This window comes from Nesoenas mayeri, assembly GCF_963082525.1.
Source record: "Nesoenas mayeri genome assembly, chromosome: 3".
In the NCBI taxonomy this organism is placed as follows: domain Eukaryota; kingdom Metazoa; phylum Chordata; class Aves; order Columbiformes; family Columbidae; genus Nesoenas; species Nesoenas mayeri.
The window spans coordinates 116,887,998-116,906,451 of record NC_137544.1 but is presented as its reverse complement, the minus strand read 5'-3'; the positions used below and the strand labels follow the sequence as shown (position 1 = coordinate 116,906,451).

At 38.3% G+C, this 18,454-nt stretch overlaps 1 protein-coding gene across 4 annotated transcripts in view; it reads left to right on the top strand.

Annotated features, from left to right (window-relative positions):
* Positions 1 to 1,209: 1,209 nt before the first annotated feature.
* PLCB4 (phospholipase C beta 4) overlaps positions 1,210 to 18,454 on the top strand; it is a gene marked incomplete at its 5' end in the record, with an annotated part of 81,100 nt that continues 63,855 nt past the window's right edge. For all 4 annotated transcript variants that reach the window (XM_080342934.1, XM_080342932.1, XM_080342933.1 and 1 more), the window contains 6 exons: positions 1,210 to 1,293; positions 5,000 to 5,080; positions 5,382 to 5,441; positions 6,776 to 6,919; positions 16,141 to 16,220; positions 16,774 to 16,827. In XM_080342934.1, the coding sequence (XP_080199060.1) occupies positions 1,210 to 1,293; positions 5,000 to 5,080; positions 5,382 to 5,441; positions 6,776 to 6,919; positions 16,141 to 16,220; positions 16,774 to 16,827 (503 nt within the window). The remainder of the gene's footprint in view (positions 1,294 to 4,999; positions 5,081 to 5,381; positions 5,442 to 6,775; positions 6,920 to 16,140; positions 16,221 to 16,773; positions 16,828 to 18,454) is intronic.

Genomic DNA, 18,454 nt, shown 5'->3' with positions numbered 1-18,454 from the left:
TTATATATGCTTTTTATTTTTCTCCCTTAGGCGAGCTTTGCTTGGGCTGGGTGCCTGAACTGTAACGGAGCAGGAACTGTTCAGGTTACGTTTAGCCCTGTGTCGTGCTGCTAGGGATGGTCAATAGGAGCTGAAGGTTGGCAATTGTCGCAGCGGGGCCCGGACAGGCAATGAGAGCAGGGTCAGGACAGGCAATGAGAGCAGGGTCAGGACAGGCAATGAGAGCCGGGTCAGGCTGTGTTTGCCTGCGGTCACATAATTGTGACCATGTGCTGTGTTCATCCCAAATATACCGTTTCACAGGATGATTTGCTGACATCTGTGAGTCAGTCTTATCTCACTGCTGCCGAGTGTGTTCCCTCTCATGCAAGACTTTCTGCTCCAGTGTCTAAAGGAATAACCAAGATACTGTGTGTCCTAGATGGCATTAGTAAGCAGGAACAATGCAGATGCGCTTTACTTCAGATTAAATTAACTTCAGTATTTCAGAGTATGTAGGTGCGACCTTTTCTGGTGTAAAGCAGCATAACCAGGAAGACACCAAGGTTTTGGAAAGGATACTGAGTGATTTGTTAGTCTTTATTCTAATATCTGTATGTTACGACTTTTGTATTGTACTCTCCTCAGTTTTGTTCACATCCTTAAACTTACAGAGATGCACAATACTACTGGGTACTTTTATTTAACGCCTTATGTTCCTAAACAGGTTTTTACCTTACGAATTTTGACCTAGATATTATCTATAATTTGAGTTATGCATAAAATACCACTGAAAATGTTAAGGACTTTATTTAATATAAATGGATTTTGCCATATAAAACACAAAGGAAAAATGTGGCTTGCTCATGTAGTATGCAATTTAGAATGTTAAAAAATAATCTGTCCGTGCTGGATCTGATGTTTTCCTGTGTTACTCCCAGCCTCATTTTACTGTAGAAGTGATGTAGCAGATATTGAAGCTAAAGCAATAGTGCAAGTGTTTTTTCAAATCATTAAGTTCCGACATGTATTTTAAAGTTATGAAACAAAAATACTCATTCAAGGAAAATTCTCCGTTTAGAAATGCACTATGACTTTTTAATAGTTCTGTGTGAAAGAAAAAGCTGAAAGTCAGTTTTCTATCCCTGCTTAGGCTTTGAAATACTCCTTGTAAAAGACAGTAATTGAACTCTGGTTTTTCATTCCATTTCAGGTTTTTCTTCTATAATCATGGCAAAACCTTATGAATTTAACTGGCAGAAGCCAGTTCCCTCTTTTATGCAAGACGGAGCTGTGTTTGATAGATATGAAGAGGTAAGAGGCCAGTTGCGTTTCATTTGCTAATCTCATCTAAATATGTAGATGTTACAGAATGTTTCATGTTTTGTTTTAATTGCACACAAATAAGCTTTCAGATAACTCCAGAAATGTGTGTGGGGAGGGAATACCAACACACTTTATTGCTACACAGATTTTTGCTTTTAAAAGGAATAATATTAACATATATTTAATCCCTCTGATTTGAAATAAGCCTCGAAGAAGAGTAAGGGATCAAAATATATGTAATGTGCATAAAGCTCTCATCTTTGCAGATTCGTAAAGCACATTACTGAACAGAGTGAATCCTTCAATTTTTTGTACATCTATCAAATTGAGGTCGGGGGAAATATGTTTGGGTTTGGGTTTTTTAATATATAAACTGAGGACCTGCATCTCACAAGGAGAAGTAAGAGAACACAAAACATTTATATTCTGATTCAAATGCGTCATTTGAGATGTGGAGTGGTTTTATCTGCTTTAGAAAATCAACCTGTACTCCGTCTGAAATATGATTACTATGATCCTGCTTTCAGCTGTGCTTTAATCCAAATCTATTAAAGGAATGCAAAACCGGACATTTTATACAGACAGCTGAAAATAAAGTGCTGAAACATGTACCTTATATTCAGCATTGATATGCCTGTGAGAACAATTTTATCAGGGTCTATTATTAATCTTGTTTGGACAGGAAATCTCTAAAAGTTTAAGGTAGCTCAGTAAATGCCTTCAGGGGTATTAGTATTTTCCTCTTATCTTCTGAAATGTAAGTAAAAGATATTTTTTATCATGAGGCCTGCCAAGATAGGGATAGTTGTTTGCCCTGTATTCTCAGTTTTGGGGACAGATAAATTACGAAGATACTAGTGGACAGTGAACTTCTTGTAAAGGAAGTTCGTAAAGTTTTATTTTTCTTCAGGAAATATTGCTCCAGAAACTCAGCCTGTGAGGATCCCAGTGAGGGAATACAGCCCGTGGTTGTTCTCTTGCACCTTAGATGAGAAGTGCTCAAATTCTGGTGTGAGATCAGGAATGCTCAGTGAGGCATCTGGGTCCTTGATGTAGTGATAGGGAGAATGAGACATCTCAGAAAAATAACACTTCTGGCATGGTGTACTCAGCAGGTAATGCTGGGCAGACGTGTGGTGAGATGTCGCACCAGAAGTGTCTCTCCTTGCAGCTGAATTTACAGCCTTACAAATCCCTGTAGAAAGGAGGTCCTACTTGCCACCCGTGGAGCAAAATGTTGTTCGTTCATCCATGTGCTATTCTGCAGCTGCATTGCTTGCTGCAGTTTTCACTACAGTTTGCTCCAGGTCTGCTGTGGTACAGGTGGAAGCCTGGTTTGTTTTCTCAAAGGGGACTCTTCTGGACACATTAAAATGGCTTTTACTTAGGTAACTAACTGTATATTTTATCTGCAATTTTACAGGAATTATTGAGGGTTGTAAAAAGAACACTGACTCAGAAGTTAAGATCTGTAGCCTGTAAACAGTGAGCACTTGATGGTGTGGCTGTTTGATCTTATGAGGTTTATGATATACGAAGACTATTATTTAATTGTGTTGTAGTAGTAACAAGAGACAGACCATTGTTTTAGAAATGCTATGCAAACATAGCAAGATCCAATCCCTCTACTTGCAATTTTCAAGAAAAATGTTTCAGATCTAGGCTTCTAGTTTTCATAGAAGTTCTGTGTTTAATTCCCCACCTTAACAAAATACTTACATTGGGGAAATATATGGAAATATACTTTGATCCAAGCCTTTTCATGTTTGATAAAAGGTCTGAGTCTAGAACAGAGTTATCTCAGCAGAATATGGGAAATCAAAATCAGATATGATTAGGGGTCTTACTGGTGGTGGTGCACGCACAGTCGGATGGCAGGTGCCTTTTTCTTACTGTACAAGAAGACAAACTGCAGAAAAGGTTATTTGGTTACTAAAGTCAAGGCTGGAGTGAACATCAACATGAGTGCAGTTTACATAGGCACCTTGGTATAAACAACATTTTTGGTATATCCGAGGCTTTTCGATAGATGGGGACACAATAAATGATAAAAAATTGCCTGCCTTTTATTATGAGTGATCTTTCTGGGAAATGTAAGACACACTCATTTGGATTTGTAGCTAGCTACATTTCTATTGAAACAGGGCTCCAAGGGCTGTAAAACTAGTAAATCTTAGGTCTTGGGCAACAAGTAGGTTTCATGAGGAACTAGTGCTATGGTGAAGGCAGGAAAATAAATGTTAAGGTGAAGAATGATGGGCAGAGCAGTTCATACTGGAAACTCATGCCTAGTGGTGTTGGCTCAGACTGAGCTGTAGCAACTTTATACTTTCTATCTCAACTTCCCTGCCTTTAGAATTAACATAGTTGTTTGCTATTTGGATGGAAAACTGCAAGTGTCAGACCTTAAAACCTGTAAAACTTGTTTGAGGACCTAAAATGTTGTCCAGAAGTGGTAGACATCATCCAGTAATTAATGTATCCAGGGAAAAGGAACAATTATCCCAAACACAATGTCCCCTTTGGCTGTACTCGTCTCAGGGAGCTCAGAGCTATTACCAGGTTCTTACTTGCCTTTGTGCCTGATGTCAAGTCAGGCTAAGACCTGACTGGAATGTGACCTTAGCCCACCCCATGCCCTTGTTCCAGGGCAGAGGATGGATAGTCCTGGATAGACTTAGTGACTTAAATACATAGCTGTCCTGGATAGACTTAGTGACTTAAAACCGTGCTCCATGGATTTGAGGGCATTAGAGTTTTTACCTGGTTTCGTTACCTAAATTCCCATTGTCTTGTATACAAGACTCTGAAAACAGCTGTGGATATTCATGTGCTTGCTGCCCTTGCAATATGCACAGGAGAGGATGTGGCATTTTAGAAAGGTACCTCAGTCTCTGACATGGAACAAAGCACCGAGCTCTGAACCAGCAGGCAGTGCTGTAGCCTGCACACGTGCTTGTTGGTTTTCAATTAAGGAAGTCAGGAAGTCCTGCATCCTTTTTGTCTTTAAAAAATGATTGATTCTGCACAGCGTTATCCTGCATTTTAGCTTAATTTATGATCCGTTAATTGGGGCTGGAGGTGTGTGGAGGAAATTTCTTTTTTCATTCAGCTAATCTGATTTTTTTGCCTTGTGTATTCTCTTTGGTATGCCATTCTTTCTTGATTTCTCTACAAATCAATGTCCTGCAAACTCTGCTTGCCAGTTACTCTGGCTACAAAATGCTCATGGCATGCATACTGTCATAGTCTAACAGAAAAGTGCTTCCTAAATTCTGAATGTTAAAATAAAATGTCATTTGATCCTGGAGGTAATATTGGCAAATTATGTATTTTTAACCTTTATGTAGTTTGAAGCACTCAGTTTTCAATAATTTGTTGGAAGTTCCATCTCATTAAGGCTTTTTATTAAGTAAGAATTGCTGCTTTTACTATACAAAACAAATCTTTATAGTTGCAAAGAAGTAGGAAAATAGTAGTTAGGTGCATCCCAATGTCTCAAATGGCAGCAAGAAGACAAATCATTAAAAATGATCGTTTTATAAAAGCCTGCCTCTCTCATTTCTGATTGCTTTTGGAATAGCAAATTCTTCACGCAGATTTTTGGGGAGAAATGTAATAATCTTTTTACAGTAAATAAATGTATTACATTTGTCAAACTCACTAAAATAATGGTCTATATTTTTTTCTATAGGAATCTTTTGTCTTTGAAAGCAACTGTCTCTTCCAAGTGGATGAATTCGGCTTTTTTCTGAGCTGGAAGAGTGAAGGAAAGGTATATTAGTTATGTCAGGAATATATATCAGATATTATAGTGTTCGCTTTATATTCTGGCTAGTTTAAAAAGATCTAAAATATCGTGTTAGTTTAGTTACAAAACTGGCCTTAGTTCTGTTATTTTAGAATTAACGGAAGTGAGGTCTTTAAGAGAGAATTAATTGCTATAAAAGGGAAATACACTGTTTAGTGTTAATTAGCAGTGTTTTGCAAATAAGGTTGTTTATTTTTGCTGCAGTTCCTAATGGAGCCATGTGTTGATAGACCTTTGAACTTTTACTTCTTTTTTTCCTTTTCAGGAAGGACAGGTATTAGAATGCTCCCTGATCAACAGTGTTCGTTTTGGAGCTGTACCAAAGGTACTCTATACTTAGTTTATAGTCTTTATTTAAACAAAAAATATTTAAACTGAAGGTGAAATGGAGGATGAAGTTCATTTCTTTAAAAAATACCAGCAACACAGCTTTAATTTTCAAATCACGGCATAAAGTATTAAATTGTGAAGTCAAGTAATTCGGCTTGATTGCAGTAGGAAGGTTCTGTCCTCTGGTCTTTCTGATGCAGTGCAGTACTCAGCTTCCAGAATGCACCGAAAGCTGAACAACAGGTGTTAAAAGCACATATCAGGAGTTTTTAATTATTTTGTAGCAGCGTATTGTGATGCTTGTCTTAGGGATCTGGAAAAAATGTTTTGTATTCCAAATATTGTTCCTATCTTTTAAAAATTTGTTCTATCTTCTTGCTCCGTTGGCATAAAGCATACAAAGTTTTGTTTGCATCCCTCTTTATCCAGTTAGATGGTCAGAAAGGGCAGCTGGTCGCTATCTGCCATTTTGAAGAATACCCACAGAAGTACTAGCTGGAAAAACCCAAAGTTTGGGAAATATTTTCAGTAACATTCTTCAGAAGGAATACGTAGAATTTTCTGAAGTGAATTGTGGGCTTCTCTCCTCTAAGCCTTTAGTTTAGAAGGTTTCTTGTGAAGCAAGATATCTGTTAACACCTCTGCATTTCCACTTTCATGTGTTAAATGTGTCTGTGTTAACTGTAGATAACTATCTCTTAGTGATTCTCTTGGGAATCCATAGCCTAAAATCTTTCCCACATAGAGAAGGGGCATGAGAAGTGGTGGTGCAGACAACCCCATGCTTCATGTGCTGACAGCCATGCCAATATGCTTCAGACTTCACTTCTGTCTTTACATAGGTAATTTGTTCTTTATGCCCATTAAATCTATAGCCCGTGACCCTCAGCCAAGATCTGTATGTATGATGTATGTCATACTTGTAACATCAGCTTATATGATCTGTCGTTCAGAAACAGCCAAAAAGTCACACAGATAATAACTCTCAGTACCTATGGACTTAACTAGATTGGAATAATTTACTTAGAGATTAATACTGTTCCTCTTTTTTTTTTTTTTTTTTTGATACAAATATATATTATTTCTAATTTAACATTATAATATATATTTGAAATACTTCACTCCTGAGTTCACACAATTATGCTGCTAATTGTTAGAATATATTGTTTTTCAGGTTTACACACAATTCTAAGTGAAAGTGCTCATTTCAGATGATTGGCAAAGGTTTAAAGGTGTTAATGTATATGGAGATGGGAACGCATCTTTACTATACTGCGTTGCATAACAAAAGTATTGCAAATGTAACAAGTTATTTATTCTGTTTAACAGGATCCCAAAATACTAACTGCACTTGAGGCTGTTGGCAAATCAGAAAATGAGTTGGAAGGACGAATAGTGTGTGTTTGCAGTGGCACAGATCTGGTGAACATCAGCTTCACGTTCATGGTAGCGGAAACCACAGAAATAGCCAAGGTATTTCACAATTAAACAGTGTGCGGGAGTTTAAAAAACAAAACAAAATGGAGAGCTCCTCAGCAGTAAATTTCCTGAGTAAATCGACCTGCTTGACTGCCTGAAATACCTGTTTTAATGTCTGCTGCACACTCTACAGAAAACCAGCAAACAACCATTTGGAGCATTCTGTAACATGTCTGTGTGCCATGGTGAAAGGAAATAGTGACTTTATCAGCCTCTGTGTGCATGGTGATCTGTCAGAATTAGACGCTGAGACCATTAAGTATAGGACACAGCTTTCCCTCAACTCTTTAGGCTTGCACGGCAGACTGTGTGATGGTCATGCAGTGCATCTGTAACACATAGGGTTGCTGAAGGGAAGTGCAATTACTTTAATTTTCCTAATGGATAGAGCTCAATCCTCCAAAATTTTGTTCAGCGATAACCTAATTGTATTGTATGTTCGTATTATTTAAAAGTACAAAAGCAGGAAAGAAAATTCTCTACAGTTAAGGGGATTCCAGTGTACCCAGGTTTTTTTCTGTTTCCCGTTGACATGGAACAGTCTTTAGAAAACAATGGTGCTTTTTTACACGTCATCTTTCCTTAGAGCTTAAAATTGCAGTTCACAAGTTCTGTGGCTCCACCAAGGCCTGGTACTTGATCTGTCTGCTGTAAACTGGTCTGAGAAACTTGATCTAGAGTACTGATAGTATGCGACTAACTTAAATCCTGAGGTTCAAGGCGTTTTTAAAATACACCTTTTTTGCTTTTCTTTTCTGATTGTATGTGCTTAGGGTGCATTATAATCTATTTTGCCTGTGAGGTAAACATTGAATAGTGATTAGTAACATACACCTGATAAATCCCCACCTTTTAAACCTGAATATCTGTTTGCCAAAAGTGACATCACTAAATCCCTTGGCAGACCTGCTTGAATTTTCATTGCTTTGGAACCATACCTCTTTAAACACTGGCAGTACTGAGTAAACTCCATGATAGGAGACATACTTGTATAACTTACATGGGTACACTGACTTGATTTTACTGTGTGTATTTTCAGCAGGCTTTTAGGGAAATAACATGCTGCAGTTATGTTTTGAAAACATTTAAGAAGCAAAGAAAAGCAGATGCTGGCACCATTCACCTTTATACTTAACACAGCAGTGTCTCTGATTCATTCTGAAAAGAAAAAAGTTGAAGTTAAGTTTTTTAGCCACCTGAGGTCTCAATAAGCTGTATTAGACTAATTGATTTGAAAGGGGTAAGTTGGCCAGTTATATAGACTGTCAGACCCAGTCAACTGATTATGCTGTCTGAAAGATCTACCCCTTCATTAGCCATCAAGATACTTATTGAAAGCGGTGTGTCATGCTGCAGACAGCTTGTGGGTGGACTCTGAGAGGCCCAAAAATGTGATAGTCCTACATTTGGGAATCTTTTCACCAAAATTATATATATTCAGAACTTGTCAACAATGGTGATCCATCTGATCTGATGTATGTTTGAGGCACAAGGAAGAGGGTAAAGTAGATCAAACTGAAAACAATTTGGAGCTTTCTAGGGTACCTTTGCTGGACATCTGGGAAGTAATTTGGCCTGTACTGTATTGGCTTTTTGTATATGGTAAGAACATCAGCTTGCTACTATACTTCTGTGTCAAAATAAAGTTTTCTAGGAGCTACCTGCACATAGAGCTCTTCGCGCTTAATTCTTCCTGGTTTGTTCATAAGGAGACATCTTTTTTCTGGGACATAATAAATTTCCTCTAGAAGAACTGAGTCTTTGCAAGGCATTAAGTAGCTGTGTAGCTACTAACTGCAGTTTAAAACAGGCCTTGATTTAATCTATGTTCAGAAGTAAGCCCCACTTGTGAAATGACAGAGGCAAGAGTCTGGAGAAGAAGGAGCAGTGATTGTAGCTGAAGCAGCCCAGATATGTGTAAGGGATGCATCTGGACTGGCTTCTGCTGTTTCCTTCCCTGATGTTGTGAGGAAGATGAGCATTACTTGCTGTAGATCTTTTGTCCCTTGCTCAGGTAAACCATGATCAGGACTGGTCACCACCTCATTGGAATATTTTAAAATAAGGAATTTGGTGACAGATCTAAATACAAAAGGCCAGAACCTTTCTGCCCAGAAAGAGGGCAAAAACATAGTATTTTAGAATGGGACAAGAAGTAATTGATACAGACTGAAGGCTGCGTTGTAACAGGACTAAGTAGCCATGACAAAGAAGAAAATTAATGCAAGTTCCTGGCTTCTTCAGGCTGTCTGTGTGAGGAGCAGTGTTGGTGGAAAGCAGATGCTATGATGCGGATAGGGCAGGGTTGCAGAGCGTGGGGACAGTCCCGTAGGGGCGCCCTGGCTGTGGCGGGTGAGCGTGGGCAGGGCTGCTGCCTGCTGTGATCAGGGCTGCTCACAGGCTGGCTGTTGTGATGTGTCATCTTCTCTGCACTGGGACAGCCCCACATTCCTCTGCCTCTTGTAGCGATGTGCTCAGCAGGTCTGGCCAAGTCATCGCTGAGCTCCAAGTATAGCTATTCCAACAGCAAGAGTGTGTTTATTATCTCTCCACTTGTCTCCAAGCTTCAACTCTGGTATTTACATTCTATCTACTTAAATTTTATTGGTGTTTTCAGCTGAGAAATTGGTTTTCATTTCCACTCTTAAAATGAAACAACCACAAAATGGGGTGTATTCTGTCTCTGATTGCAAGCAGCTGCCGTGGTCCACTCCTAAAGCAACTCCCCTGTGGAAGTTGAGAGCGACTGTAAAAGTTGGAATTTATTTTCTAATGTTTGGAATGCTGATTAAATCAGGTCATGTAAATTACTGTGAGCTAAAATTAACACACACACACAATATTAGAGGTGTGAGTGTATGTGTGTTTTTTATTTTTGTTTCTCAGATGGACTTTCTGTGACCTAGTAATCTGATAATCTGCTTTTTTCAATCTAGGACATTTCAAAAGGCCAGTGAGTATTTGGGGGTGAATTTCCTTAGTGGAGAAGCGATGTAGTGCTGATGTGAAGCCTTAGAGTATGGTATGTAGGCTGGAATAAGTCCAATAAAGCTGTTGTAGTTCAGCAACCCAGAATCTGGATTTCTTGTCGTCTTTGCTTATCCACTTTGGCAATGCATTAAGGAATTTAATTTAAAAGATTAACCTAAGTCAAGTCAGCTCTTTTTGCATTCTTTAATATTACTGCGTACCAGGGGTACATTCGTCCTGGCAGTTGTTCTTTCCCAGATCCAGCTGTTGTTGGGAAGAACCATCTCTCCAGCTGATAGTTTCCGCCCTTCTGCTAGAAAGTACTGTTCCCACTGCCCTGCTGACCAAGGACTTCATGTGAACACTCCTAATTCACTTCAAGGAAGAGCCATAGCATTAAGCTTAGGTCACCTATTTAGGGGCAAAGCTCACACCAGTGTTTAAGATAACCTGGCTCTGGGAAGTGCTGATGCAGACAATTCTTTTGGTAGTAGGCAGGGATGGGAACAGCTGAAGGAGAGACAGGCTGGGAAGGAGAGGGGAGTAACCTTTTACACTGGCATAGCTGGATTTGATAGAAAATAGACATTTTCTACTGGTGTGTTACTCACCGAGACAGAGAATCACACATTGATGGCTAAACTGTGAGGCACCAGCATGAACAGCACGTGCTGAAATGCTTTATTACTCATACGCTAGCAAATAACTTCAAGTAAAAGGTGAGCTTTATCTTACAGCTAATAATAATATGGTATTGAAGGTGAAAGCATTTCATTTTGACATTCTTAAACTTCTCAGCTTTTCAGTTGGAATATTTTTTTCATTCTAAAATTGATTTCAGTTGGTTTAAAATGGTTAAGCAGACCACTGTGGTTTTGTTAAGATGAAGCACTTCAAGCTGATCACTTTTGTTGCTATTCTACTGAATGGCTCTTTTTGACTTACCAATAAGTTCTGTTTCAGTTGATAGTGACTTTCTTCCATGAAACAAGCTGTTAATTATTTGCACAAATCATATTGGTAGGAGGGAAACTAGAAGGTAGCAGAAGATTCCCACAGGAATATCTCACAGTCACATTACAGAAAAGTTCTGTTTTCTCATTGCTTTGGTTTGTTTTGATGTTTCAAAGCAAAACTTTCCAAGAAACCTGCAGAACATACTTAACAGATCTCTAAAAGTCTACTGCTGCTCTCCTTGTCCCATTATGTTAGTACATAACTTATGTCTCATAACTTATGTCTCATAGCCGCGTTTCTAAACTATGACCATCTTAAATATATAACCACAGCTTACGTGTGTAGGTAGCCATGTGCCAAGTATGTAATACTGTGTTTTCTAGAGAAATCTTCATATCCTAGCCAGCCTGTGGTTAAGCATTTGTGATTTCAATGCACTTACTTTTCTGCTTCTTCATGTACTCTCTTGTCTATGCCACCTGGAGTTCTGAACAAATCGAAAACTTCAGCCCTGGTTCTCCATAGCCAGGAGGTCTCTTTCACTGTGTAAAGCTCCACTGTGTTTGTCTTAGTCTGTATACAAAAGCAGCCAAAGTGTGTTTTCCAGCCACTTTCTGAGCAGACCCCTCAAATGCTGGAAAAGTCATTCTGGATTGGAAAGCTTTGTTCAAGTGGGGAAGCGCATCAGGGAACTCTCAATACAGAGTGTTTGTATGAGCCTCAGCTTGCTTGATGAAATACTTGAAAGCAGGAAGACTCCCTTTTATCTTTGTAACAGATTTTTTGCAGCCATACCCCGCAAGCCTATGCTGCAGTTGGCCAGGTAGGGGGTGGGTTTTACACCATCACTTGTCTGCTCTCCTTGCTTTTGCGTTCTTACAGTAGAGGTATGGTAGTTTTCATAGAAGAGAAATTACTTTTGAGACATCTGCATTGAGAGAACAGGGACATCTACTGGTCATAGTCTCAGTGAAGGAGGACGAAGTACCAGGGAATCCTGCCAGGCTGTGCCTGTCTTGGTAAGAATTGGGAAACTTGGTTCTGTTCCCTGTGGGTTTCCTGAACCTTCAAGGTATCAAGGCCTTGAATCTGGCAGCCAGTCACAGGCACTGAATACCGAAATTGGAGAGCAACGTCTCCTTGCCGCCCCAGCCGTCCCAATGCTTGAATCAAGTAGAGGGCAACTGTGGAGAGACTGCACTGTGAAAAAGTGAAGGTAAAATCTCAAGAGGTCTGGATAATACTGACCTCATCTGTAAGTAAGCCATGCATGACCTTGTCTAGAATTTAATGAGCTGTAGGTTACAGTGATTTTTAGCCTTTCATAAATTTTACTCTTTTTAACTCTTCTAAATGAAATGTTGGCGGCTAAAAGAGGGCTGAGAGGTCAAAGTTATCTATGCACCCTGCCACAGCTGCCAGTGTGTTCTCAATGAATCCCAGCTAATGCAAGGTCACTTAGTGCCTCAGAAGCATTTGAGTACTACAGCAAAAGTTGAGAGATTGCTGCTTTGATCAATTTTTCTTGCATCTTCTCCTTATAGAGATATTTGACAATATTGGATCTTGTTGGAGAAAAACAGCAGTCTGCTTAGTCCAGCCTGCAGTGTACTTAGATTTTGGCCTCTTGTGTCAGTCTAAGGGTCTGTGTTTAAGGTGCAATTGATTTTGGTTTTGCGTCTTTTCGTCGTGGTTGTTTCTCTGGGCTTAGATATCAGGGCCCAGATTCCTCTTTGATATGAACCTGGGCTAATTCTTGGTATATAGAGAGCCATTCAGGAATTACATTGACAGATTAAAGGTACTGAGCCGTATTTTGAAAATCTGAAAATATTTAGCACTAGCATCACTAAGTATCAAACATCTCATGTACTTCTGTCAAAAACATTTTCTAACTCTGCTTTCTGTAGGACCCAAGTGAAGTGTTTCCTATCTACCTCATTTCAGAATTTCAACTTATTATAGGATTTTCCTTCTTTGTAGAGGTAGTGATTTTGAAATGCTAAGCATGAAAAGAGAATTGAGGATCTTTATCCTTGTTTGCTTACATAGGTTTACAGGTCTTACAGCTTCACCTGTAAAACAAGGAGTGTTGTCACAGCATACAAGAAAGGCTGCTGCTATATTCTTCATAGCACATTGCCTGAGAAAAATCTGAGATGCTCTTTCATCCTTCCCACAGGGTCATCAGACAAGTGTACATTAAATCTGGGAATGGTTTGTTGTCAGGAAAGCAATATATTGCCAGCTTGACATTTGTCAAGTATTCAGGCTTTGGATATTTTGTGAGTATCTGTGCACTGGATCACAGTGCCTTAAAAGTGATTATGAAGATAGTTGTTATTTGGAGACTATTCTGTCTCAAAAGGACAAAGTTCGAATGTTTTGCACTGAGCCTGTATATTAATCAACAGATGGGGAAGTTTTTTTGTCTTATGTCATTTGGCTTTTAGATAGTACGTTCACAATCCAGAAATATTTTATTCTTTTTCCTTAGCTCTCTTATTAATTTAGGACCGGCTGGTAACTGGGAGGAATATCTGATGAAACGCTCAGAAATTGCTTTAGCCCCAAACTGAAGTACAAGCAGGCAGATGCTGCATTGTAGTGGTGCTGTGTTGAGTGGAACAGATGGGCAAATGTGTCTCTCAAACTGCTGTGTCTTACCCAGGGGACATTGTGCCATAGATGGACAGAGACTCTTAGGTTACTCCCTTACTTGATGCCAGCAGAGATGTGATGATTTTGTGGCTTTTTAGTGTTTGACTGTTGTTCTGTGCTCTTCTGGTGTGAGAGAATGCAGTTCCTGATTTGGCATCTCTATCAGGAAAGGGCATTATCACTGAAAAAAGATTAGGGAGTCCTCTAAAGTGGGAATCATCAGGACAGTTCCTGCAAAGAAATTACTCGCTAAGTGATTAGCCTATTGATTTCTCTCTATATGTGTTTTCTTTCTAACAGTGTTGCTTTTTGGCAACTGTTCTTGACTAAGAGAAGTAACTTCAGAACTGAGTGCTGCGTAACCTTAGTTTAAATGTTAGATTTTGTTTTATCAGGTGTAGCTGCAATCAGTTGCCTTCAAATCAGAATGAATCTGTGTGAGTTTATTTCCTGTTGAAGTGGTGGTATTGCTGGTACTGCTCCAATGGTGGTTTTAGTAGAAAAAAATGGGAGCTTTGAAAGACTGAAGCTTATTTACGACATGCGTTTTGTGTAATTTAATTTTATAAAGGGTTTTTGTTTGCAGTGAATATGTGTCATTTTACTTTATGGGTCAGTGTTGAAAGGTTGAGGAGCTTTTAAGGGACTACTGGCTAATCCAGATCATACAAGCATATACTTTTGTATGGCTTTGACAGTGTTAATACAGCAGTAATGTTACATTTTACTGTTCAGAGGAAAAAAAAAAAAAAGATAAAAACAAATGAACCACCACAACAAAACACACGTATATAGTTGGTGATAGCTGAATGATAATAATTGAGTTTTGATGGTTCTAGGAGGTGGAAATGGATGTAAGACTTGTTCATGCATTTATCCTGAAATCATCACTAGCACTAATCCTATATCATCTTAGGTAAGCAAACATTTGTAGGAAAAGATAAGTGTTCCCTAAGTCTGTCCATGGCTTCCAGTTATATCAGTTCTAATAAATAATATCTTTTCTCATGAACCTTGCTTTCTTTATAGCCCTAGGCAAGTACCTCTGTACTATCCGTACTGAGTACATCCGTACTAAGTCATCTTATCTATGCAGTTGGGAAAAGAAAAATGGGAGGGCAGACTGTTACTGGTGGGTTGTTTTCAGGCATGAAAACACACCTGAGAAAACCTCAAACACTTGCTTTTCTCGTAAGTCAGACTTCTATTTTTAAAGGATACACACTTATTCCATTAGTTTGCATATTCTATTCAGTACTTCTTAAAAAGGATAGTTTGAAAAGGAATAATTGAATATTAATGTATGTCTTAATAAATGGCTACTTTTCCTGAAGCAAAATAGATTTATAAGGTGAATTTTTAAGTCTGAGTAAGAATTTCCTGTTTAAAAAGAAGTTTGTGATGTGCTTGTAGTGTGTCACAAATACAAGTGGATGCTAAAGTGTGTTTATCTACTGAATTGACACCTTAGAGCTTGTTTTAGCCCATAGTGCTTTACTGCCTACAGTTTACAATATGCCATTTTCCAGAGACATTAGTATTCCTCCTATATAAATGATTTTTTTTTCATCTGTTTTGTAGATGTACAGCACTAATTCATGAAAAGGAAAATATACTCATCTGCATCTATTTCTAAGTGTCAAATTCTGGATCCTGCCCAAGTCAGTTCAAGCTGCATGCACAGAATTTGGCCGGAAGCAAGAGGCTTCTTTATTCATAAGGTTAATGTTAAGCAGTGGACCAAATCCCATCTCAGTTCCACCAGTGTAAATTATCTGTTAAGTAATCCTAGCATTACAATGGCATGATGGACATTGAACTTGGCTTGTAGTGCTGTCATTTTTTTTCTCTTCCTATAGCTTTATCCTGGCAGGATTCTTGCTGAAATCAATGACTGTCTGTGTTAGGGCCTAATCCTTAAGCTTCTTCTATACAGTACTGCAAAGTCTAGGTACAAGCCATAGTAGAAAAAATATATCCATGAAAAGGAATTGGATAAGTGCTGTTATGCTGCTTTTGACTGAGGGTCATCCCAATGATAACTGGAATGTTTCACTTTTTAAGGATGAAAGTAAGCAGGACTTGAATATGCAACAGGGTGTCAGATGAGGCCAGCATCACCGAACAATTGATGTGCTTCCCTGTGGTTTGCTCTAGCTTATTAATATTTTGTTACATTCCTTTTCTAAAACTTGACCAGTTAATATATGATCACATATTGTATAATGTTGCTTAGTAATAGCTAATATTGCCAGCCGCAACTGAAAGGGAGGCGTATGTTTATATGGGCTATAAACAGAAGGCTTAATAAGTCAATCAACAGACTGCTTGCCTTTGTTGACAATAAACTGTTTTAATAGCACTGCTGATGCTACATGTCGTACTTGGAAGAATGGAAAGCACAATCACATTGTTTAGTGAAGGATGAAATAGTAATAGGTAAAATGTGGCTGGACTTTTCTGTGGCATTATAGGCTGTGAAGTGGGCAGCTTTTTTCCTCAACTCAGGTTATTAGCATTATCCTTAGCTGCAAGGAAGAAGAACCTTCCCCCATGACAAATTTTCCTACTTTTTACCCCTCTTCTGTTTTCCTAATTAGGTGTTTCTGTATTTTCATGTTTTTCAGCAATGGGTAGAAGGGCTTGGATCCATCATACATAACTTTAGAGCTAACAATGTCAGTCCAATGACATGTCTCAAGAAACAGTAAGTTTCATTCCTCCCCTTTCTCCTTTATTTTTTCTGTGCTTGTATTTTCCTTGTGTTTTATTTTTTTAAATAATATTTTGTTTTTCATAGTTCAACATTTGCAATCAAAAACCACTGTAATAAAGAAAAGGGCATTAAATTAGTTTAGGTTTTATCTTTCATTGCAACCAGAAGAGGTCTAAAGTCTATATCTGGCACCTGCCCAGGAGCAATTTTATATATATATTTAATTTAATGATATTGTATGTTTTAGTTATTGTCTGGTTTGTTCTTTTATTGATGCATATGCAAACAAAACCCCATGAGTCTTTCTTGTCTTCATACCCGTTTTAGTTGATGTACTGTTTCTTTTGCGATGCTTTTTGCATTTACCGTTACAGAACTGCTCTGCCTCGAGCACTAAATGGTTAAAGAAAAACGTTTTTATTACAGAACAATTATTTGTTTATACTCATTTCACAGACATGCTAATAATCTTATTCTAAATCTAAGTATCTAGATCCCAATTTTAATAAACAGTATTTTTAAAATATTCCATTCTTGATTTCAGCTGGATGAAACTGGCTTTTCTAACAAACACAAATGGGAAAATTCCAGTTCGGAGGTAAGCACAACTGGGAGTTCAGGTTTTTATCAGGTACTGGTTGTATAATGTTAATAAAATTCTGTGACATAATTATTAATTATTATATCAATTTTGTTACTAATACATATATAAAAATAAGTACAGAACTAGACAAATTTAGCCAAGTTCTGTACCTCCTTGGTAAACTAGGCAGGACTTTATTTTTTCTCTGTTGTAATGAAGATATGAGTGCTTATAATTACTTTCAAAGTCATTTAGAGCTGAGAGCATTGGTTTTCTCAACTTCAAACTCCTTAAACTCCAATATGGGTTTTTCAGTTGTAAAAATTAACAAAATACTTAGCAAAAGAACCATAAAAACTTACAGGCCAGTTAAGGACAAAAAGGTACATTTTAAAATGTAGTTCCTTGTAAAAGAGACAGATACAGCTCTGCCAGAAATACTTTTGCTTTTACAGGAACCCCCAGGATAATATTTGAGTTTCTCCACACGGTAAAAGAATCGTTGAGTTAGTTGTTGTTGTTAACAGAAAGCCTAAAACATTGTATTTCTTTTTGTACAGCTATTAACTATTACAATTACTGACTTTCCGTCCTCTGGCTAAGCAGTAATTCTCCCCGCTCCTGCTCTAGAAATTAATTCTTGCAGTTACATTGAGCTTCTTTCCTCCTTATGCATTCTGTGAAAACCACACTTTTGGGGCATGCTGTTTTTTCATAAATAGAAACTCACAGAAGGGAGCAAGAAAGAGGACTTTGTAAGATAAGCCTCACAGAATGTTTTTTATTAAGGAAGAAAGAGGATTTTGCATCTATGGAATCTGCAAAAAGACAAAGGGCCTGCCATGCTGCTTTACAGGTTTCTTTAATTTCATGACTCAAGTGACACCTTGACAGTTAAGGCTGCTTCGGTGTATTAATCTTTCAGCTTTCATGTTGCCAAGCTCCTACTTATTTCTCAAACTTGAACTAAACTGCCATGGGGCACCTTCTGTGCAGAAGTGCCATGAGGAATATCAAATGAAGGGTAAAGATAAGGGAGAAATACTACAGAGGCAGATTCATTTTCAAGACTCCAGAGTTTTATGCCTTTGTTTGAACATAGACCTTTATTCCTTGGTATGAATCTATAGGGCGTTAGCTTGTCTGAAACTGTTTATGCCTTGAAATATTTTACCTTGCATTTGGTTTGCAGTATGAATTTGTAAGGGCTTTACTATCCCATGCTGTGCAGAGGGAAGCTGATTCTTCTTCACATCTGGATGTTCTAAGGAATGTGCCATGTTGGCGTGGGTGAATGTAGCAAACTTTTGGGGTGACAGGACTAGGAGAGATGTCAGTGAGAGGCTGGAGGAAAGGTGTAGAGGAGGAGTATGAATGAAGGGGAAAAGCAGTTTGGGGATACAGGTAGAAGGTTATTCTCTCCTGGCAGATCTATTAAGCTGTAGGAATGTGTATCACCAGATCACCTTTAGTTCATTTTTACATACAAGTGCAGTAAAACACCAAGAGAAATAAAAACTCACCTGAGAAATCAGAGCTCCTTGCATTTCTTTTCAGGTTTAAGACAGATTTTTACAGCTAGCACATGGCCATAGGGAATGATGAGCCTTAAGAAGCTGAAACTCCTTAGGCTTTTGATGGT